The 25,468-nt window shown below is 41.1% G+C and overlaps 1 protein-coding gene across 1 annotated transcript in view; it reads right to left on the reverse strand.

The window, feature by feature from the left end:
- Positions 1–25,468, reverse strand: part of CADM2 (cell adhesion molecule 2) — a 342,074-nt gene that overhangs the window by 103,906 nt on the left and 212,700 nt on the right. Inside the window, exon 7 of the mRNA XM_015409285.1 lies at positions 5,669–5,847. Coding sequence (XP_015264771.1) covers positions 5,669–5,847 — 179 coding nt within the window. The remainder of the gene's footprint in view (positions 1–5,668; positions 5,848–25,468) is intronic.

Here is a 25,468-nt window from a genome sequence, read left to right on the forward strand (position 1 = left end):
ACAATTTCAACAGGAAAGAAGAGAGTTTAAAAATAAACAGGGTGTGGTTTCCTGTCCTGAAAAGCACAAAATTCCCTACATATTACAACAGCACTACAGATAAGATTAGAATTTAAAAGGCAATCCATATGCAAAAGAACCTCCTAAGAAAAGCTCCTCCACTAGCATGTCACAGCCTGGGAAACTCCTACAATATCATGACTCAGCCCCACCCTACCTTCCTGAGTAGATATAAATTACCTGCCTACCATTTTTCTTCTCACATTGACCCAGAGAGTACTCCATCTTTCTGTGTTATACCTCTGAGGATGCCAGTCACAGCTGCTGGTGAAACGTCAGGTACTACAATGCCAAGACCATGGCCATATAGCTCGGAAAATCTACAACAACCTTTTCCTACTTACAGACAACCTGCTAACCTAAAACAACTTTTCACCCACAATGTTAAACTACTTAACAATAACATGGGCTCTGGTACCAATGCCTGCAACAAACCAGGATGCCAACTTTGTTCTCATATGGATCCTAGCAATACCATCACTGGACCCAGCAACATCAGCCTTACCATCTCAGGTTCCTACTCCTGCTACTTATGTATTTATTGTGTATTTTATTATTATTCTTGGAATCGTTCTATTGGCTGGTCGCTTGACCGTATTAATAAACTTGACTTGACTTGACTTGACTCCTGCTCATCCTCTAATGTGATTTATACCATCATATGTCAGGAACGTCTTTCCATTCCCTACAATGGACAGTCCAGTCCCTTTGACAAAGAATTAATGGACGTAAGTCTAACATCAGAAACCACAATATTCAAAAACTAGTGGGGGGACATTTCAACCTTCCAGGACATTCAGTTGTTGACCTAAAAAAAGAAGTTATCTTACAAAGGCTACATGCCAAAAAAGGTTGTCTGTCTTATAAAGGAATTTCAAAAGGAGATTAGAGAGACTGCTAAATTGCAACAGATAACAAAACTCAAGACAATGCATCCACCTGGATTGAATTGAGACCAAAGTTTCCTGTCTCATTGCCAATGCTGATTTCTCCATGCCTACTACCTCTCTGCATATCACACCTAATCTAATCACACCTTCTATTGTCACTTCCCTGCTAATGTCATTTGACATCTGAAATCAGTCCACTTTCCAATATACAGATGGACTCACATTCTAGCTGTATCTGAAGAAGTGAGCAGTGGCTCATGAAAGCTCATACCCTACCACAAATTTTGTTAGTTTTTAAGGTGCTGCTGGACTCTTACTGTTTTCTACTGCTACAGACAGACTGACACGGCTACCCATCTTAAGCAACACGTGTGGCTGTTCCTGAAAATTCATTGTAACATTTGTTTCCTCATACTTTGATGATTAACCTCTACCATTGTAGTAGAAAAGTGCCCATTATTAAAATAGGTGAGGTTTGGGTAAAGGGAAAGCCTGAATACTGCTCACTTGTACCACTGCTGGCAGAGTCCAAGGGCTGCAAGCTGCAGAGGCAGCTGAAATGGCATTTATTTATTATTTACATTGATTTTTTAAAAATGAGGTGCCTTTCTGTCTTCTGGAACTCAAGTTGGCTTACAATATAAACAAAACAAACATATAAAATACATGAAGTACATAAAAACCATAAATTAAAATCGCAATCTGTCAAAAATAGAAAAATTAAACTAATCAAATGCTTCCCTGAATAAAACCACTTTCTGCTGCCTCCTAAAGATGGAAAGTGAGTGGGTCAGGTGTACCTCCCTGGGGATGTTATTCCACAACTGTGGAGCTACCACCAAAAAGGCCCTCTTTCATGTACCCACTAGAGGAGTTCCTTTGGTTAATGCAACAGTCCGGAGGGCCTCTCCCTGTGATCTTCATTTCCAGTCAGCTCTTAAAAGTTTGTGTCTATTCCCCATTGTCTGAGTCTTCACCAGCAGGGGGTGGGAAATGCATTCCACAAGATGAGTGGAAACAGCACAAAAGCAGGATGCACATGACCTCTACTGTTAACCATAAAAGATGTGGCTCCACAGACCTGCTTTGCTGCAGCGGATGTACAGGCAAGCTCCACCAGAACAATGTGGAATATGGTTGCCAATATTAAGATGAAATTTGGGGTTGTGGAGTGGCATGGGGAGTGGTCTGTTGGACCCTTGAAAGTGAGTATATAATTCAGTTTAACTGGGATGTCTTCTGGTTTTGTGGGAGGAAAGAATTGACTTCAGGGAAAAGGGGGTGCACCGTTATGGCTCTGGGATAGCAAGCAGGAGAGCTAGAAACCTCTGGACCCAATATTTCTTGAGGCAAACTAGGACCAAATATTACCTGTGAAAAAACAGGTTGCTTACCTGTAACTGATGATCTTCGAGTGGTCATCTGTACATTCACACCCATGGGATCTAGTGTGGACACGCTGGATCGATCGGAGCTCTTTTAACGGATTTTCACGCTCAGTCCCTCAGGCATGCGCAGGAACCCCACCGCGCAAGCCCAGAGGGGTGGGCGCAGACATCCTGCCAGTTCCTTCAAACCGCTGCAAATCAACCCCTATTGAAAATGTAGAAGCTGACCGCAGCGGGGAAGGAGGGCGGGTGGTGTGAATGCACAGATGACCACTCGAAGATCATCAGTTACAGGTAAGCAACCTGTTTATCTTCGACGTGGTCTCTGTGCTTCACACCCATGGGAGATTAGCGAGCAGTGGCCTACCTGGAGGAGGGTGCTGGCAGGTCCTTTACTGCGTAGCCGAAGATAGAATGTGATGTCCCATGCTGGTATTGGTGTTCATACGGACGTCTAGGGCGTAGTGCCTGATGAAGGGGTTAGGCATGGCCCACGTAGCGGCTTTGCAAATGTCCGTCAGTGGCACTCCCTGGAGGAAGGCAGTGGAAGTCGCGACAGCCCTGGTCGAATGAGCCCTGATAGGGCCAGGTAATGGCTGTTAGGCGATCATGTAACATAGACGGATGAGACCCACCATCCAGTTTGACAGCCGCTGAGCCGTGATGTGAGTGCCCAGCCGTGCTGACGCGTAAGAGACAAACAGTTGCGAGTCTCGTCTAGTTGGGTGTGTTCTACTGAGGTAGAACAGGAGAGCCTGCTTCACATCTAAAGTGTGTAATAGTTTGTCTTCTGGTGATGTTGGATTTGGGGAAAAATCAGGGAGGAAGACCTCCGCCTGCAGGTGGAACTCTGACACCACCTTCGGCAGGAAGGTCGATCCAGCGCGTTGCTGATTTTATCCCATGGGTGTGAAGCACAAAGACCACGTTGAAGATTGATGGTTTCACAAGCTAACCATACTTTTTAAAAAACCACATGGTTTGACATTATGTTTGAAGTGAGACATTGTTCCTTCTAGAGGAATCCCTGTCAATAAAGATTAGGTTTTCCTATTCCTGTAGAACAAAGACTTTTCCTTTATGCATTGCCCCATAACTTTATCTGCACAAATCACCTTCAGTTCTATTTAGAATACTGGGGGCGGCTGTACGGGTGTGCAGACATGTAAATACAAATTTTGCATTTATTGGGTTTTTATTCTTATTCTTGTATTCTTGCCAGGTCCCTTTTTATTGAATCCTGGGACTTTTTATTTTATTTTATTTTTTTGTGTGCAGTGCTGTACACACATAAAAGAGCACAGATTAATATCAATTAAATTTCAAGTCATCATGGCAAGGTATTTGGAAAAGTTTTCAATTAGTAATAATTGCACCTTGGATTAACCTTATTGACTATGATACTGCCACTGTACAAAACTCATTAATATCTTGAAACCACATAACCCACACATTTTAGTAAACTTTTTCAAACATTATTTTGGGAAAGGGATAAAAGGTATGAACCAAGCTAATGTTTGCTGATTTTATTATTTCATTTTATAAACATTAAACCAGAGTACTAAATTCTCATTGTTTCAATGAGTCTGTCATTACCTTTGTCACTAATATTAGTTAAACTAACGATAAAATTCACAGCACTTATCTAGCATTAGGAGCAACATTAATCCATGGGGTGTTTTTGATAAACTGCAGTTCAACAACGGAGCCAAGAATGACTAATTAAAAAGTTGCATGGAGAAGTACTTATAAAAAATGTGAACAAAAATAAAGGCAAACTTGGATATTTCATGAAATGTGTTGCTAGTGATCTTGACACGCTCAAAATTCTCCACATGAAGCACTTATAAAATTAAATTAGCTTATGATCTCCCAATCATTTGACTTTTACATGCAAACTTTCCTTTTTAAATGCAATAATTCTGAAACAGGAATGTTCATACTTCTGGATCAAGAAAGCTTAAGCCATTGAAGTGAGGCTGATATAATGTTCTTTCTTGTCTGAATTTACCACATTTAAATGTTTATGAAAATAATATTCATAATCACATTGACACCCCTTGTTCTCTCCAAACTGTTCCTTTCTCAACAAAGAATTGATCTAAAGAATTGTGGGAATAGTTCTACTCATGGAACATACCCTTGCTGTATGGCCCCCTATACTACTACCAGCAGCTTGCGACAGCCTCTATAAATGGTCTGATAAGCTGTTTACCAACTCTAGCTATACTCCTTTGTGACCATTCCACCATGGCCTACTGGGATTTCTACATAATATCATACCACCAGCAGCACTTTATTTTGTTACTGTATATGATTTTTATGATGTGTATAATTTGTGTTTTAATATATTTTAACTCTTAATGTAAGCCACCCTGAGCCTGTCTTGGTGGGGAGGGTGGGATATAAATTGAAATAAATAAATACTTCCAGTTTTACACAGTGTCCTCCTGAAACGACTCCCCCTGCAAGTCAAGAAACTCTCAGAAATGGTGTGGGGCATTGTCACCACCCCCACTACTTTACAGGCCACTGGCAGGGGGAAAAAAGGAGGGTGCCAGTGTTGTGCCTATGTATGCTATCACTTCTGGAAGAAAACTGGAGTGATGCCTTCACATTGGGGCGATGCTCTAGGATTCACCCAAAGCCTTTAAACTGCATTTAATCCTAGAGCGTCGTCCCGATAAAATGATGTAACTTCTGGTTTCTCCCTGACAGTCGCTAACTGGCTGACAACCATAAATATGGTGCAGGAGATTGCAGCAGCAAGGAGGAGTCAGTGGATGTCCCTTCCCCACACAAAAATTACCTTTCACTCACGCAATGGAGGTTTGAATTCATTCCATGGAAAATGAGATTATATATGCCTGGTCTCCACCTTGCCTAAATACACCAAGGTAAATTTCCAGCTCTGAAGCACCATGATCTTTTGTGATGCCTCAGAGATCCTGCTACTGCTAACTCTATGATCTTTCTACACAGGTGCAGCCACACTGATCCTTTCCATTAGAACCTACATCTTGTATTATGTGTCTACTCCCCCAAATACAATCCTTATAATACCTTTTCCAACATTGTGGATTCTGGTTATATATAAATTTGGCATTTTTAGAATCTTATTAAAATATATTTCACAACTTTTAATGACATGTTTTCCAATTCACATAGACAATTTAGGAAAACAACTTGCATTTATTTAAGAAAGAGGCCTGAAATGTTACAACTGAAATGCTAGAAAGGTAGATTTTTACAAAAGTTAAAAACAAATAAATTAACCGAAGTACATGTCAACTTATATCATCATTTAAAATATATACATGGAGTACTTACCATGAATAATCAGGACATACTCTGCGCTGTTTTGGCCAATAGTATTTTCTGCTTCACATCGATATGTACCATTGTCCGTTTTATTTAGGAAATTAATGTTTAGCTCCCTACCGTTGACAACCATTCTTTCTGGATCTGGTAATTCTCCACCATCCTTTGTCCATAATACTGGATCTGGCCTATTAAACAAACCAAAAATTTAGTATTTATATTTATTTATATTGAAATGTATACTCTGCAAAATTAATTCAGGGGTTTCCTTGCCAAGTAGACAATAATTTAAATACAAAGCATAGGAACCATTAACAAATACAGCCATCAGAGTTAAATGACACAATTCACCATCAATGAATTTCTTTCACTGCATAAGATACCAGAACAATGGTCTTTATTTTAAACTGAGTTCACTTTTGCCTAGGAAGCTGCCATGAATTCCAATCAAAATTTTCAACTTTCAGACAAGTTATTAATGAATAGATGACTGTTGACAAACATATTTAACATTAAGTGGGCTTTTATTATATATCTCTGGATAACCCAGAGTATCAAATGAATATACAAATAATAAATGCAAAATAGGGTAAAAGTATACAATAGACTATTGTGAGGGATTAGTGGATTTCTGTTACTGTTGCTATTCCAAAATTCTTCCTTGCACTGCATGTTTCACTCCCGCTTTCTTCCATTTTAAGTAGCAGAGTTTATGGTGTGGATGTTATGGCATCCTTTCCCCTTGCAGCACTTCTCTTGCTGGAGAGATATTCTTCTGCTGAGGCATTGACTTCCTCTCCTGTTAGCTCTTCTGAGTGATTAAAGGATCCTTGAAAAACATTGATCTTCTGCATGCTAGCAGCAGAAGCAAGCAGTGCAGCAGGGGAAAGCCTCTGCAGAAGCTAGAAAGAAGCACAACTCGAATGATGTCATAGGATTAAAGCATAATTGGTACACATTCAGTTTCAGTGCCTTCCATTCATCTGCATATCTTCCTTCTATGTTACTAACATGCACATGTGCATTGATAAAACTGCAAAAACTGCAAAAAAGTGACTGTACGTAAGACTGCTGCATTAAGAATATGGTTATGTGACATATTATTGCATGCAAGTGCACTTGTGCATTGGTAAATACTGAGCCAAAAGAACCTTGATGCACATGCTGTCATATTAAGATGGCTTTGTTGCTATTTTTAATCAATGCTCCTGTGTACACTTTTATTATTTTTTTCCATTATATACTACAGACATACATACAAACAACCCCCAACTACCCACCACAACATATAACATATAACAAGAGACTTTATTATTTCTTCTGCTTATTAAATTTCTAAATTCATTATCTATTTTACTAAGCTTATCTTTTCTGCATTCTCAAATTACTACATTTATCTATTAATTACATTTACATTATACCAATCGTAGAATCTCTTCCAAGTTTTTTGAAAAGTCCATTCTGTACCAGCTCTCATCTCAAGTGTCAGTTTGTCATTTCCCGCTGTTTCAAATAGCTTGTTCATGTACTCTTGTTTTGTTGGTATTTCCATTGTTTTCCAATATTTGGCATATACTATCCTTGCAGCTGTCGACATATGAACTATCAAATACCTATCTGCTTTATCAAAGTCTTTTGGAAATATATTCAATAACAGTATCTCTGGAGTAAACGGGATATTAGTTCTTATTATTTTTTCCATTATCTCATGAATCCATCTCCAATACCTCTTTGTAACATCACATAACCACCACATGTGATAAAAAGAACCAGTCTTATTTTTACATTTCTAACATTTATCAGAGCAAATAACATTTTGTTTAGCTAATCTATCTGGTGTAATATACCATCTGTAAAACATCTTATACATGTTCTCTTTATATGACACAGCATTAGTTAGTTTTATATTTTTCCACCAAATCTGCTCCCACTCTTCAAAATTAATATTACTGCCTATATTCTGGGCCCACATAATCATATTTTTTTCACCATTGTTAATTGTTAATTGTTCACCATTGTAAATTATTAATGCAGGGCTGCAGTAAATCATGCATGTACAGTGCTTAAAACCTCTGTTTTAAAAATATAATCCAGGAGGATTCCCAGTGCATTAGCTCTGTTTTGGAAATAATATTGTCTTTCAGAACATCAAAATCCAGGAAGAAATTTGGATAAAAAGAATTTTGGCCACCTTCCTAGGTATTTCACAGTGGTATTCCACAAATGGTACTGTCAAACTGGTACTGTGGGAATATAGACTTATTCTTGCAATACATAATAAAATACTTAAGATGGAGATAAAAATAATACCTCTTCACAGAGCAATAATTTAAGGCAACAATTCATAGCACTGGCATGTTACAAAAAGGTACAGAAAAAGAAAAGGTGAGCACCAAGTCTTCATAATACTCATGAAGGAAAATAAGTACATATAAGTGCAATAAACCAAGGCGAAGTGGGATGTACTTTGCTAGGATTGGGGGCAATACTCCCTCTAAGCTGTGGAGCCTTGTGAGCAACCATTCTGCTTTGTGAGCTACCGGCATTAAAGTTGTGAGCGAGCAATTTGGCTTCTGCATAAAATAGTTTGCTCTGGAGCCATTCTTCCTGAGCTAAGACAAAAATGTATGAGCCGGAGGCTAAAAAACTGTCAGCTAACTCACATTAACTCAGCTTAGAGGAAACACTGATTGGGGGAGATAATGAATATATAAAGTTTTGGGTACAATAAAAGAATCCTCTAATGGGAACAGGGTAGAAGCAAAGAGTCTACAAGGATACATATTTGGGATGGCTAGCACGAAATATTTTTTTTAAAAAGATGACTGGCATTCTGATTGTTCAAAATGAAACAAACACCCCAGTTAAAAAAGTGAAACATCTCTATGCTCAGAATCTCTACTCTCTGTTCAGTATAAATTAACATGACTAAGCCCAGACTAGGAACATATATATAAAAAAATTAGCGTATATGTGAAAAACCTTTCTATGTTGCTTTTGTTAGGAATGGATAAACATGCTTCTAAAATAACACACGCTTATCTGATGGAATTGGGAAAAAAGACTCCCAAATTACATTCCAGGAAGGGAGGGGCATGTTTATGGTGACTGATGTGCTGTGAAAGCAGCTGAATCACTAGGCCAGATCTTACCATTTGGGCTAGGCTGTCTGTTGTCCTGTTTGATTATTTTTTACTCATCATCCCCTGTACATGTGAACTCCTTTAATCTAGACTTTTAAAGAGACTGGTAAAGGACTGATTTGAAACTGTAAAATCTGAAACTCTATCCCACGTTTTGATTGGCCTATGAAGGGAATTCCAAAGCTATGGAAAAGTCCACAAATATGCTACTACTAGTCTGGGGTTCAGTACTGTGTCATGATTTTGGTGTTGGGAATGAGTCTGCCTGAAACACTGTGTCATGTATCAAAGGGGAGGGTTCTCATCTCTAACAACCCTCAATCGTGGCCCCTTTCCAAAGAAGGGAAATGGATACACTTAGTTAGGAACGATCTTTTGGTTCTGTTCTTAGAGTTCTGCCTTAATTCTACCTGCCCTGAGATTGTTCCTAAGTATCTATTCTTTGCGGCTTTAGTTCTAAGTGGGACGGGGAGGTTTGATGAGCTGCCACAACCCCGCCTGAAACCACCACACTTGCTACTGATTTGGAAGCAAGTTGATTCAATTGGCCACAACTTTACTGATTACAGCTGTAAGAAGCATTGACACAGCATGGGTCCACCAGATCCGATGCATCAGTTGACCCGCCACCAGCTGATGAACCCCGTTACCCAGCCAGCCGGCATGGGTGAAGACCGTAAAATGGCAGGTTGCTGGAGATCACATGGACGACTGCCCCTTCGTGATCTCCCCTGCCATCTGGCTCTGAGGGCAATTGCTGGTAGTTCCTGAGCACACTTGCTCCCGGCAGTCCTCACACCAAGACCCGTTAAGGTGGTCCCCATATCCGGAAATCGGCACGCAGGCCTATTTCCATAAATGGATCCAGCCCCATGTTGTTACTGCCTAATCCGTTGTGACAAAAGAAGTACAAAACCAAGCAAGCAAAAGCAACAAAACAAAAGTCAAAAGTAACAATACCAGTCATACAACAATGAGAGCAACGTACCCTCCCCCAGGAACTGTGTAACTGCTTCAACCCCAAATGGCTTACCAAGAGGGTGGGACAGGTGGGCAAGTCGATCAGCGACGGACATGGGCTGGGCAGAGGGGGCAAGTGGCCAGTTTTCTTTCTTTTAAATTCGCTCCTCCACAAGCTATCCCGAGGCTGCTATTGGCCTGGGGGGAGGAGGGACGGCCTTACTTTCCCACCACTCACCCGCTCCACCTCCTTCCCAGCCTCATCCACCTCCCTGTGCCCAGCGCTGCAAATGGTAGGCTGTGCCAAGCCGGGCCCTTCTTGCTTCTAACCAATAGAAATGGACTTTTCAGTGCCCCTTTTAATCTTGTCCCATTGCTCTGTTAGGCTCTTGCTTCGTGTTACTCCCCACCTCCCCACCCTTGTTTTGGCAGTTTGGGGTTGAGCAGTAATTTTTTGGAGCGCATATCAGATTGGCTATGATGGGGCCTCTACTTTGGAACTGGCAACTTTATTCTGAAGTCTGGCTGCTGTACAACTTGGGTGGAAGGGAGTGAGACTCAGCACCTCTTGTCCCAGAATTATGTGCAGGCAATGAGGAACAAGGCACAGCAGTAGTAGCCATGCTGAGTTTTGACCCAGGGTGGGCTTGCCCTTCCTCATTTGGCTTTCAAGGGCTGCTTTAGCTGATCCACACAAGTTATGGAGAAAGTTAATTATGTGTTGAGTTTATGCTGCAGGTCAGTTTAATAAACAGATTCCAACCCATTTACTTGGGTATCATGTCTTCATTGTGGGGTGTGGGGGCAAAATAATATTAGAAAAAATCTTCCTATATCAAGCACAATCTTGTATCAAACATATAGATCCATGTTTGGGTTTGTACACAAACTGTGTCATAAATAGGAAAAAAATAACCAGAAACAGTACATAAATTTTAATGTACATGAATGTGTCCGCCTCCAATTGAACTGCTGTAATCCTATAAATAGAAATAAAATCATAGACTCACAGACTTGGAAGGGATCATATAGACCATCTAGTCCAACCCCATGCTCAATGCAGGATCAGCCTAGGGCTTCCCTGACAAGTGTTTGTCCAGATGCTGTTTAAAGACTGCCAGTGAGGGGGAGCTCACCACCTTCCTAAGCGGCTGATTCCACTGTTGAACAACTCTTACTGTCAAAACGTTTTTCCCAATATCCAGCTGGTACCTTCCTGCCCTTCATTTAAACCTATTATTGCAAGTCCTATCCTCTGTTGCCAACAGGAAATGCTCCCTGCAGTCCTCTAAGTGACAGCCCTTCAAATACTTAAAGAGAGCAATCACGTCCCTCCTCATCCTCCTCTTCTCCAGACTAAACATTCCCAAGCCTTTCCTTATAGGGCTTGGTCTCCAGGCCCCGATCATCCTCAGCACTCTCCTCTGCACACACTCCATTCTGTCCATATCTTTTTTGAAGTGAGGCCTCAAAAACTGCACACAATACTCCATGTGTGGCCTAACCAATACAGTGTACAGCGGGACAATGACATCTTGCGATTTGGATGGTAATACAGGGTAAAGTTGTTTTAGATTTTATAACCATGTTGTCTAGATGTATTACATCAATGTTGTTTTGGGTTCCGCCCACATGGATTAACATCACTATTTGCAATATTTGTTTTGGACTTTCCACATTTAGCTGTCCAACTGGGGGGGGAAATATCCATGGAACTTTAATTGTGAGGAATGCATGTCATCCGTCCACTAGAAATGCAACACAATTTGGCTTCTAGTGACTTGCTACCTATTACATCATCACAATTGTTATGTTAACTTTGGCCTATTATGCATGGGTGTTTTCCCTTGCTTTCACTGTGCATGTCTGTCAGGTTTTCTTTGTCATTCTGCATTGATTTTCCTCCCTTCAGCGCTCAGTTTGCTTTCTGGTCGCTGTTTCCCCAGGATTTCTGAGAGTACTTTTGTGCCATCCCCCCCACACCTATTTAGCTTCCAAGCCAAAGGTAATTCAAAAGCATACATATTCCGCCCTGACCTGGATAGCTCAGGCAAGCCCGATCTTGTCAGAAGCTAAGCAGGGCCAACCCTGGCAAGTAATTGGAAGGGAAACTTCCAAGGAATACCAGGGCTTGGGATGCAGAGACAGGCTATCAAGCCACCTCTGAAAAATGTCCAAATCCCCAATAGAGGTTGCTAGAAGTCACCATGACTTCCAGGCATGCAAGCACACACAGACATGCACACTCAAATGCCCACCCCACAAAAAGCATACATATTCCCTCAAATCCCCCCCACCCTTTTGCCACTCCTTGAAGATCACTCCCCACCCACACTGAGGTCATTCCGCCCACTCTGCACCTTCCACCATCCTCCTCCCTTCATTAGTGTACAAGCTCCATTCCCCCCTCGCTTTGTTACTAGTTGACACGAGTCGATATGAGACTATTGCTAGTCTCAGATACTTGAATAAAAAAATTAAAACGATGGGGGAAAGTGTAAAAGGAGCTGTGCAAGGGTTAGATTGGAGAGGAGGCAAACAGCAGCATCCCAAGTGCAAAAAATAAAATAAAAAATCAGTGCTGCATGCAAACAAAATAAAGGGCAGGTTATCAGTATAGAATGAAAGTGACATGAGATGTAAAGAGAGAGAGACAGACAGACAGACAGACAGACAGACAGACAGACAGACAGACAGAGGGAGACTGGGATAAGAAGCCTAAAGTTATGAAAACATTTTTCCCTTTAATGCTTTAGTGAACAAAGGGGTTTTTTAGGGGGGGGGGGCATTTTGGCAGTCTCTGGAACCCTAACATTAAAAAAAGTCACATGGACCTTCTGCAAACCACCAAACTTAAGAATTTCTTGAGATCAATCCAGTTGGAGGAAGAGTGCAATCTGCACAGGACAGGCTTTAACAGTGGGTTCCCCCCTTTGCCTGTGTTCCTTTCTGTTCCCTTTCATTCAAGGAACTAATGCTAAAATGCATGTGCAAAACCTGAACCAGGAGGATTTAAATTGAAGGAGGTTGCTGGATGCTAATGTGCAGCTGTGATAGAGCAATTGCGAAGATTTTTTTAAACACCTTTGGATGCCCCCCCCCCCCAATCACAAGTGATGTTCCACCCCAATTTAGAAAAGTGTGTTTTTTAAATTGTAGCTGCAGAACAAATACACTGGAAGAAGAAATAATGGTGTGTAACGCAGGCACAGAATCCAAAGTCAAGATTAAAGTCTTACTGCTCTGAAAATCTGCAGTAAGATGTGCATGTGTAATGGGCCTTTATTAATATAAGGAGTATCACATTTTCTCTGCTGTTCTCTGTTTTATAAGGGAACTTTTGTTCAGAGAGTGGGCTGATGGCATTTATATTTTGAAAGAGTAAGACTTTCTGTTAAATTGATTCAAGCAAGAGAGAAATTACTAAATTAGCCTTGGTGCAGCAAATCCTCTGTTATAGATGACACACAATCTGTTAAGCGTTCTATGTATATTAATAGATCAATTGTGTCTGATTCTGGTTTCTCAACTTACTGCAAAACCTGAAAGTCCTGCTGGAGTTCATCCAAGTGTGTGAACTTGGATACAGACTCTAAAAATGGTGTTCCTAACTGTATATAACCTCATATTTCCAAGAAGCTTGTCTACATCTTTGAATTGCTTGAATGTAATAAATATAGCCAACCTAGCAGTTCAAAAGCAAGAGATTGCAAGTAGATAAATAGGTACCACTTCAGTGGGAAGGTAACAGCGTTCCGTGCACCTTGGTGTTTAGTCATGCCGGCCACATGACCACGGAAATGTCTTCGGACAGCGCTGGCTCTTCGGCTTTGAAACGATGAGCACCGCAACCCTAGAGTCAAATTCAACTGGCTTTCGAGCAAGGGAACCTTTACCTTTTAATAAATATAGCATGTAATAAATATAGCTGTGCATAATACCATACTTTTTATCTTTCTACAAGTTTTTAAATAAGTGGGAACATAAGAGCCCTGTTGGATCAGACCAATAGTCCATTTAGTCCATCATCCTGTCTCACACAGTGGCCAACCAGTTCCTCTGGAGGGCCAACAATGGGGCCTCCTAGCTCTGGGATTCCTAGCTAATAGCAAACTACTACATCTATTTCTTAACCAGGAATAGTTTGGGACATAAGATATTAGATTATGGCAGAGCACACGTGCATAAACTTCACAGAATGGCAACAAGACCCCCCCCCCAAACAATACTGAGATGCTCAAAAGCCGAATATGCATCTAGCATTTGCTCCGCTGTCTTACCAAACCCACACTGGAACAGAAATTCCCATCTGCATTGCATGCCACTTTCACTTTGATTGATTGTCGAATTTTATGGCAGTGTCCAGACTGCATGCCACTTTCACTTTGTTTGATCTCTGGTTTTATGGTGGCTGTCTGCATAGATTTATGGTCATTTTATGGCTATTCAGCGGTGACTCTGCAGTCAGTACAGCGTTGGCCTGGGGTATCTGAATGTGGTTTTGAGCCGCATCTTTTTCTGTTCCAGGTTGGGTTTGGTAAGACAGTGGAACAAATTCTAGATGCAGATTCAGCCTAAAGATGGTAACAGTGTTATATCTAATTGGTAGAATAGAAAGTAAGATACATTAAAAACAACACTGCATGTTTAATGTTTACAAAAAAATTGTAATTCAGGACCTAAAAAGGTTAGTCAAGAATAGAAGAGGGCCAACTCTAAAAATCTGATTATGAAACATACAAAAATATACATGTATTTATTAAACACAAATTAAAATAACAAATAAGGGCCCATTCATACCTCATATACAAATATAAAAATACAAAGGCTGATGAACTAGACCTAACACGTTTTGGCCTTCACAGGCCTTCCTCAGAGGTCTAATGCAAATAGAACATATTGGCTAATATATACAATCAAACATATACAAAATATGAAATAAAGACCAGAAAACAATTGTTCCAAAGTTTAACCACTGGGCAAAAATACAAATGAAACCTCCCTTGTGTGAGCTCCTGCTCTATTTGTTCCATAAGTATGTAGAATGACTTACTGTCACCTTGGGGTTGCACTCCATGCCCACCGTAGTCCTGACCAAGCCTGATGCTAATGGCTTCAGAAAACTGGGTTGGAGCTTGCTCTCCATGACTTCCTCACCACTCCTTCAGAAGCAGTGTTCTCAGTAAACTGTGCCATGGTGCGCTGGCACAGGGATTTTAACCTCCCAGCACTGATTTTTATCTCAGTGCACACAGGGCAATGGAGTTCTCCCTACCCACCCCCTATTCAGCCAGTGCCTGTGTACCCTATAAAGGGTGGCACTGGCACCAAGGCTAGCAGCCTTTCTTCCTATGGCAGGACAAGGACACTGTGGACACTGCCCACCTGCCTACCTGTGCCAGCCAGCGAGCTGGAAGTCACCCTGGCTGACACGCCACTTCAGCCCAAAAGTCACTGTTGGCTAAGCCTGAGCTGGCCAGCCACAGTCCAGGCCCACTCCTGCCCACTGCCTGGCCTGCACTGTCCTCCAGCTTTCCTGCCCCACCACCATCTACCTCAAGAGAGCAGCAGGTGAGTCGCTCTTTGGGCAGCTTGGGGTGTGTCGTGTAGCTGGGCTAGTAAGCTAGTGGATGGGCTCCTGGGACAGTTTTCATTTGGGTTGCCCGGTTGCTTCTTTCACATCCCACCACCAGCACCATCATGAGGATAGAAGTCAGGGGAGCAGAGCAAGATGGCGGTCCTCTGTGTTCTCCCACCGCCAGCACTGTGGGGTTTTGGGGGGGCTCCTCTTTGACAGGGAACATAGACTCCTGCTGCCAGTGCCATGGGGGGGGGGGCTGTGGGGAGCATTTCTTTATTTTTTCCTTCCTTCTTTCATTCCTCTCTCCCCATCTATTTACTTTCTTTCCAGCTCTTCATTCCTTCATTCCTTCCTTATTTTACTCCTCTCTCCCCATCTATTTCCTTCCTTCCTCCCCTCCATCTGTTTGCTCCCCCCCCCATAATTAAGGAAAGAGAGGTCATATTTGAATAGTTTCTGTAAGCGAAAACTGGTAAATGAACATTATGGGTTATTCTATTATGTTCCGTTCTACTCTATTCTATTCTTAGAGCTGCAAGCTTTCACTGATTTAAGCAGCTACAAATTTTGTTGGTCAATTAATGAGAGCTAATTTTTTTTTTAAAGGAACTTTGAGGCACTGAGTCTACGAATTCCAAGCACAGAGGGGGATTTTGGAGGCTGTTTGGGTTTTGATTTGCTACTATTGTTAATTAATTTTATTTAATTATTTTTATTAATTTTTTCATCATTTTACACTTCCTTCAGTATCTCAGAAAAGCACATATACTGAGGGTTTGGCAATATGTGAATTTATTTAAATATGCAGCCAGAACCTGTTAACATTCAGTCAGAACTTAAATCCTTCATAGTACTGCACCCTCACACAATTGATTAGTTAAAAAGAAGACTTTTTTATTGGGGAACAAAAGGAACACAAGGAATCCTTCTGTTATTGGCTGACAGAGCATATATATTGTGTAGAATTGAATTTTCATTGTACTGCCTTTTACTGAATCAGACCGCTAGCCTATCAAGGTCAGTATTGCCTACTCTGAATGGCAGCAGCTCAGGCTGAGTTCCTTCACATCACATGCTATCCGATTCTTTCATTTGGAGATTTCAGGGACTGAACCTGGTACCTTTTGCAGGTAGGGCAGGTGCTCTACCACTGAGACACAATGCTTTCCCTTGATAATGAATACATGAATCTGCATTATACTGAGTTGGCCCAATAGTATAACAAGATCAGTGTTGTGTACTATAATGGACAGTGGCTCTCCAAGGTGTCATATAGAGATCGTTTCATCACCTACTGCTGCTTCCTTCTGACTGCATAATAGTTTATATTTTATGTTTGTATGTTTAAACTGAAATAAAAAAATAAAAAATAAAAAGTAGGCTCACTCACAACTTTAATCCAAGTAGGTCTTTTGGCTCAGAAAGTAGAATTTTGGCTCACAAGACTCCACAGCTTAGAGGGAAGTACTCACACCCACACAGAATACCAGGTTAAGGTTCCTTTATTTAAGTCTTTTCATATAGGAGTCTGTCAGGATCCTCAGAGTAGTTGCACTACTCCCTTCCCAGCTGTACCCTCTGCCATCCGCCTTTATGTTTCCTTCTTCCTCATGCCCTATGCTGCCCAACTCCTCTTGGTTTGCCCTTAAATCTTCCCCCAGTTTCCGGCCTGCAGCTGTGGGCAGTCTCCAGTTTCTCTCCCTGTTAAATACTGGGTTCTTGACGCATTGCAGTGATCAGCTCTAGTTTATTGATTACAGCAAACTACAAAGGATAGCTAGCAGGGCTTGAGCCCTGCTTATAAAGTGTGCAAATGCCACACCCAACACACACTTACCCCCAATGATAGGCTGTTTCCATTACACCTTAGTTCAAATACATTAGAAGCAGGAAACCAGCCAGGGAGGCAGTGGGGCCCTTGGATGACCAAGGGGTAAAAGGAGTACTGAAGGATGATAGGGAAATGGCTGAGAAGCTGAATGCATCTTTTTGCCTCTGTCTTCACTGTGGAAGATGAGAAGTGCTTGCCCACTCCAGAATTGCTGACTTTGGGAGGGGTGTTGAAAGACCTGAATCAGATTGAGGTGACGAGAGAGGAGGTCCTACGACTCATAGACAACTTAAAAACTGATAAATCACCAGGCACGGATGGCATACATCCGAGAATTCTGAAAGAACTCAATGTGAACTTGTGGATCTCCTGACAAAAATATGTAATCTTTCATTAAAATCTGCCTCTATTCCTGAAGACTGGAATGTAGCTAATGTCATTCTCAATTTTAAAAAGGGTTCCAGAGGAGATCCGGGAAATTACAGGCCAGTCAATCTGATGTCGATACTGGGTAAATTGGTGAAAACTGTTATTAAGAAAAGAATTAGTAAGCACATTGATGAACAAAAAGTATTGAGGCAGACTCAGCATGGGTTCTGTAAGGGAAGATCTTGTCTCATTAACCTGTTAGTGTTCTTTGAGGGGGTAAACAAACATGTGGACAAGGGGGACCCAATAGATGTTGTTTACCTTGACTTCCAGAAAGCTTTTGAAGAAGTTCCTCATCAAAGGCTCCTAAGCAAGCTCAAAATGGGTCTGATGCTTTTTAAGTTGTTCATTAATGATTTGGAGTTGGGAGTAAGCAGTGAAGTGGCTAAACATGCGGATGATCCGAAGTTATTCAGGGTGGTGAAAACCAGTGAGGATTGTGAGTCACTCCAAAAGGGTCTGTCAAGGATGGGCAAGTGGGCGTCAACATGGCAAATGGGGTTCAGTGTGACCAAGAGCAAGGTGATGCACATTGGAGCCAAAAATCGTAACTATAAATACATGTTAATGGGGTCTGAACTGGCAGAGACTGATCAAGAGAGAGATCTTGGAGTCGTAGTAGATAACTCACTGAAAATGTCGAGACAGTGTGTGACTGCAATAAAAAAGGCCAATGCTATGCTGGGGATAATTAGGAAGGGTATTGAAAACAGATCAGCCAATATGATAATGCCCCTATATAAATCAATTGTGCAACCTCATTTGGAATACTGTGTGCAGTTCTGTTCACCTCACCTTAAAAAGGATATTATAGCTTTGGAAAAAGTGCAGAAAAGGGCAACTCGAATGATAAAAAGATTGGAACACTTTCCCTATGAAGAAAGGTTAAAGCGTTTGGGGCTCTTTAGCTTGGAGAAATGACGGCTGAGGGGTGACATGATTGAGGTTTTGTATGATTATGCATAGGATAGAGCAGGTTGAAAAAGAGGTACTTTTCTCCTCTTTCTCACAATACAAGAACTCGTGGGCACGTGATTTAATGAGATGTCTATTAGAGAGACATTTAGCTTATCCCATTTGTTGAGGTCAGCTTTCATGTCCTGGAATTTGCTCATGTGATTGACCTTCAAAATATTTTCCAACTTGCTAGGAATGCGAATCCCAACATAGGTTAAGGATTTGTCTGTCAAATGAAAATGCTGGCAGATGTGAAGTATAGTCTCTTTAGTGAGGTTTAAAGGCATTATGCAGGATTTAGATTGATTTACTTTGAGACCTGAGATTTGACTGAAAGACTGAAGTAATTTTTGGAGTTGGGATAGAGATTCTTCTGGATGAGTCATATATAATAGCATGTCATCCACAAACATGCTTAACTTGAAAGTGTAAGGATGTATTCCAATGCCATGAATTTGGGGGTTTGACGTGTCGACTGTGCTAATGGTTCTAAAGCCAGAGCAAACAAAACTGGTGACAAGGGACAACCCTGTCTGGTTCCCCTGCTTAGTGTAACATTTTCAGAAGTAACACCATTGACTTTGATTTGTGCAGTTGTTTTCATGTATATTGCTGTAATTGCTTGAAGAAATGAGTACCTGAAGCCCATGTGTCGAAGAAGAGTGACTAGGTAGGTTGTCTCAAGAGAGTCGAATGCCTTCTCAACATCAATTGATAAGAGAAGTGCTTTTGAGTGTGTCGCTTCACAAGAAGAATGAATTTTTAAAGTTTCATACACGTCAGTCAGATCTCTTCCTGGCATAAATCCAGACTGGTCTTGATGGATATAATCCAGTATAAAAGAGTTTAGATGCCTGGCTAGGATTGCAGTGAATGTTTTGTAATCTTGGTTTAGGAGCGAGATAGGCTGGAAGGAACCTGGGTTAGTTAGATCTTTCCCTTGCTTTGGGATCACTATGATCAAGGCCGAGCTCCATGAAAGTGGTGTAATGCCAGTGTTAGGAGAGGTGCTTTTATGGGACTATTATTGGACTATGACATATGGAATAAAGCTTGATGCAAGGGCTAATAAAGAGACTGTGAAATAAAGAGTTCAACTTGAGGGCACCCAGAGACGATGTCAGCTGCAAAGGATAATCTACATCGATCCAGCAGGGCCCCAGAGTCTTCAGCTCATCATGTAAAAACAAACATGAAGTTCACAGCAAACACAGAAACTGATTAGTTAGCCCAGACACCTTGTCTCCAGCAAAAATGGCTTATGCCAGAGTTCCCCTCTGCCAGACAACAATAGAGGATCCATTCCACAAGCCTGGGGATGAGTCAACAACACGAGGTCTCCAGCATGTACCTCCTGCCCCCGCCCAGGTTCCTCCCAGCAGTTAATCAATAGTTTGAATATTGACCCCATAGCCTATCCTTGACCTCCAGGGCAGGGCCATCTGGTAATCCGCTTGGGCCCACCCCTCGCCCCCTCGAAAGAGAGTTTAAAACATAGCGCACAGAGCAACCACAGCAGCCTTCCCTTTTACCAACGACCCCTTATCTTCTGCTGACCCTCTCTTGTCCAGCTCCCTGTACCAACTCCGCAACTCGCTTTGTCTTAGTCTGCAGCTAAGACCACTACACGTGTTATCAGCTGGTCTGTTACACATGCTTCCACCATTTTCTCCCCTCCCTACCCACCTCCCAACTGGAAGTTTTAGGAGCTGCGCCTCGCCCAAGGTAAATATAATTCCCCACCAACGATCACCTGCTAATGCAACCGTGCTGTCCCAAATCTTTCTATTTTACTTAGTTCTTGTATGCCTGTATGTTATTGTGTGTTTTGAATGAATCTCCAGTAAACTAAAGTTAATTTTACTTCAGTCTCTGTCTCTTCATTGAAGCGTATCGGCACAGTCCATCCTTCGTAGACATAGACCTGAATCCCGATTAATAAACTGTTCCAATTGTCTCTCCTAAAGAACAATTCGGCTAACAGCAGACTTGAGGATTCCACTGCATGCCATAGTCAAAGGTTGTACAAGGGTAGTCACAATTTTTTTGTAGAATTCTGGTGGGTAGCCATCTGGGCCAGCAGATTTGTTATTCTTCAAAAGTCTGATGGTGTCCAGAACTTCTTGAGGGTCAATTGGTTTTTCAAGGGCCTTGTGATGAATTCCCTTGAGCTTCCTGATATGAATGTTTGAGGAGAGGGTGGGTTTGTTGAAGAATAAAGGAATTGATAAAAAATTGGAAAAAGATGATTTATAGAAGCAGAGTTGGTATGTAATTTTCCTGTAGTATCACATGTAGCCTTGACAAATCTAGACATTTGTTTATCTTTCACTCTCGAAGAAAGTAGTTTTAAGGACCGAGATGAGTTGATCCAATATTTTTGTCTTAGAAATAGAAGGTGTTTTTGTATTTGCAAGCTCTCTAACGTTTCTAGTAATTTGCGTTCTGCATCAAGTTGGCGATATTTTTTTTTGCTTCCTCTCTCTATGTAATTTTTCTAACTGTGATATTCTGCTAGTCAACTCAGATCTAAAGACTTCTTTCTTTCACACACAGAGGGACCCTTGGCTATTAGATATATAGATAATGAACAAAAGTACCAATATATCACCCTTGCTCCTTTTTTTGTTTTGTTTTGTTTCTTCAAACTACAGTATAATTCATTCAATAAAAGTGCAATCACAGATAGTTAGAAAAACAATCACAACCAAAAATTCAGAATTGTTATGAATTGAAGAATAAATATAAAAGTTAATTAGTATAATTATGAGATGAATTAAAAACATTAAAATAATTAAATATCTTGGTAAAAACTAATTAATTTTTGTAGATACAAATGATTATACTAGAAGAGTACAACAGGGAATTAATTAAAGCACCAAAAAGATAACAATATTTGTAGGTTACGGATGGTAATTAATTATTTATCAAGTTTCCTTTATATAAAATTGATTTGAGTAGAACACTGTGTAAAACAAAATATAAAATAAGGGGTAACAGTCCCACTTAACCCCGCTAGGCGAAAGCCCCATGTAGGCTAATGGAGTAGACTCCAACAAACAAGGACTATTACAGTATCTGGAAGCAGACTACAGAAAGTCTCCCCCCCCCCCCCCCCGACCTCAGATGTACAAATCAATAAGCATTACAACATAAAACCAAACCAATTGTGAACTATCAATATTTATAACATGATTGCTAACAAGAGGCTAATCTAAATACCGGGTGATAGATATTAACTGTGGAGCTAAGTGTGTCTAACAATCATCTTACTGTCCTTATTGGAAGATGTCAGCCACTTCCTCTTCTGTGACATCTTGTTAGAGTCCATCAGAGATGAGATATGAAGAGTTTGCAGGATCTCATTGTCACTGTCGATGTCTTCAACATAAAGGTATCTGTCATTGTAGGAGATCTGAAGTTTAGTCAGATTGGTCCATTTGTAGTGTAGGCAAGCCTGTCTAAGGGCTTCTGTTATGGGTCTCGGTTCACGGCGTTTGGAGAGTACTTCTTGGGGCAGACTGGGAAAGACCAGGACTGGATTGTTGTTAAAATTGAGAGAGCCATGAGTCCTACCCAGATCCAATATCTTTCTTCTAGTTCTCTGATCTGGAATAATCGCTATTATGTCTCTGGGGCCTCGGCAGTTAGGGTTGTCAGGCGAGCCTCACTGATATGCTGATGAGATCAGAGGGGCAATACCATCAAGATGGAGTTCTTGAGCAAGCCAGTCTGCAAGGAAGATCCGTAGGTCTGTGGCAATGTTAAGCTGTTTGGCAAACCCTCAAAATTTCAGATTATTCTGGGGGGAGGAAGCTTCTAAGGCAAGAACTTGATCTTGGAAGCCACCATTTTCTGTACAGAGGGATCTCACCTTGTCTTGCAGATTGGTACTAAGATCCCTCGTGAATTCTGCTGTCTGATTTACTTTTTGTAATGAAAGCTTAAAGACAGCAAATTGTTCTGTCAAAGGTGTAATAATAGCTGACATACTGGCTAGGATCTTTGCCTCCATATTAGTAAGCATAGTTGCTAATGAGTTGTCTGGATGAGGAGAAGTAGGCAGGGTAGCTGTATTTTCTTCCGTTGTCTTCTGGGCCCTCATCAAGATTTTTGCTGTGAGTAGATTTGGAGAAGAAATCTTGAATGCCTTTTGTTGCTGCAGAGGAAGTCGGTGTATTGTCTGCCTCTTGTTTGTCCATAGTTTGAGTAAATTGATATGTGATTTATAAAAGATCTATGAGGATTAGGAGTAAGGGGTGTGTGTGGAGCGACGACTCTAAGCGTCCATCACCATCGGTCCTGACGCCACGTCCCCATAAAATATGTACTGTTGATGCCTTTTGGGATCAAAATTAGCATTACCAGAATGAAAGGAGCTGTACTGTCACCCCTCAAAAATATATATTACATTTTCTTCTAGATAGATCTAGATGGTCAGCCGTGTTGGTCGAAAGCAGTAAAACAAATTTAAAGTCCAGTGGCACCTTTAAGACCAACAAAGGTCTATTCAAGGTATGAGCTTTCGTGTGCAAGGCACACTTTTGCACACAAAAGCTCATACCTTGAATAAACCTTTGTTGGTTTTAAAGGTGCCACTGGACTTTAAACATTTTCTTCTAGAGTACATTTAAAACCTTTGTTGGTGGGGGGGGGGGGGGGGGGGGTTTGAAAGAAAAATACTTTGTTGACAAAGGAAAACTGCTGTATCAGAAATGCCTTGGCATTCTAAGTACAACACAGCATTTCCAGTTGCAAAAAAAGCATTTCCATTGTTAAGTAAGTACTTCTGTTCTTCATTTATTATTGTCAACCATGAGTTGAATCTGGGTTTTCACCACCAGTTCTCTGGTTAACTTCCAATACCAAACCTAGAAACTCAAAGGAATCTCTTATGCTGCAAACAGATGAGCTTTGAAGCCAACTGTAGACATGTAATTTAGCAGAAACATTTATGTTCAAACATTCCATGTGTTTGTGCTAACATTCTGACTCAATCAGTTTCTTTTTAAAGAGGAGAAAGAGATACTGTAGGCTGCAGAGAAAGAGGTACAGTGTTTAGAAACTAAAATATGTTTATAAATGTTTGCCTTCCTCGCTCCACAAATTTCTAAAATCAACATTACTTTAGCCACTCTTGTTTTAGTGTTTAGGCTTTAAAAACAGTTGCATTTCAAAAATAATATAAGAACAGTCATGTAATATATCATTAAATCATATGTATAACAAACAATCCTATGTTACTGAAAATTCAGAATATCAAAGTAATAGGGAGTAATATATACCCCAAATTTGGAGTAAAGTGGTTTCCTGTATTAAGTTACTTGGCTACTCACAATGTGGTTCCTAAAAAAATAGTTCATATGAACTTGCTTAATATCCGACATTAAAAAGGTTGTATGATAAAAAAGAATATTTTAAATACTGTATATAATTTACTAGAAGTTCTAAAGGAAGCTCCAGTACCTCTCTGTATCCATCCCCTGCATCCACACTCAGGTGCATGGAATAAAGCACTGGGGTTGTGTAGCAAGTTTTCACTTCAGAAGAGAAGAGGACATCCAGATACCTGGTTGTTCTCTTCCACATGATCCCAAGAGACAGGAAGTATGCTGGTCTTCCTGTATCTGAGGAGGAGTAAGTGATCCATTCCTTTTCTGGTCCCTTTATAGAGAATTGGAACAAGGATGGATTTCTTGTTTTGTGGGAACTCCTAGACTGTGTCCCCTCCCCCTTGTGCGACTTTCTTAATTCTCTGTCTTCAGATCTTTGGCTCCGTACTGTTTCTTCCATCTGCTACCTTTGGCAATGGGATCAAGATGATGGTGGCAGAACTAAGCCAGAAATTTCTGCTGCCAGATATGTCTTCACTTTTTTTCTGTCTGTTTTTAGGTTTGGTTTGATGCTAGTAAACAATCTTCACTTACAAATGGACAAGGGAAATACTTCCCTTGTAGTATTTCTATCTTTGGCTCTTACCTAGTAGACTACTCAATTTTGTTAAATCATTTAGAACTAAGTGTGTGCATGAGAGTGCACAGTTTGCAGGGGTTTCAATAATTTCTAGGGATGGGCAAGAACTGGCTGATGAACTAGAGTTCATCACAAATTTTGGCCAGTTTTATTTATTTATTTATTTATTTATTTATTTATTTATTCCATTTGTATCCCACCCTCCTCGCAGGCAGGCTCAGGGCGGCTTACATTAATCGGTGCAAGGTACCATAAAATCCATATAAAACATTTAAAACATTTTAAAACAGTCAAATATATTAAAGTGCTCACAGTAGTAATCCTTTGTTAAATTCAGATGGCGTACTATATAATGTAATACACATATTTCTGCTATAAGATGTAATAAATCTTATGTAAGCTCAGCGTTCTTCTGGGATCACACGATGTTATGGCTCTATCTTCAAGACTGGGGCCAGCCCTCTACCACAGATGTTGGTGGTAGTGGTGGGCAGCTCCTAGTTAAAAGCCTGGTGGAAGAGCTCCATCTTTCAGGCCCTGCGGAACTGCAAAAGATCCTGCAGGGCCCTGATTTCTTCTGGGAGCTCATTCCACCAGTATGGAGCCGCCACTGAAAAAGCCCTGGCCCTGGTAACAGCGAGCCTGGCATCCTTAGGGCCTGGGATGGTTAACTGATGTTGTGACCCCGACTGTAGTGCTCTCTGGGGTATATATGGGGAAAGGCAGTCCTGCAGGTATGTCGGACCCTGGCCATATAGGGCTTTAAAGGTCAATACCAGCACCTTGAAGCGAATTCAGTATGCTATTGGCAACCAGTGCAGTGGGATGTGCTCCCACCTAGGAAGGCCCATCAAGAGCCTGGCCGTGGCATTCTGCACCAGCTGCAGCTTCCGGATTGCGACAAGGGCAGCCCCATGTAGAGAGCGTTACAGTAG

The sequence above is a fragment of the Gekko japonicus genome, unplaced genomic scaffold, assembly GCF_001447785.1.
Source record: "Gekko japonicus isolate JY-2015 unplaced genomic scaffold, Gekko_japonicus_V1.1 scaffold439, whole genome shotgun sequence".
NCBI lineage: Eukaryota > Metazoa > Chordata > Lepidosauria > Squamata > Gekkonidae > Gekko > Gekko japonicus.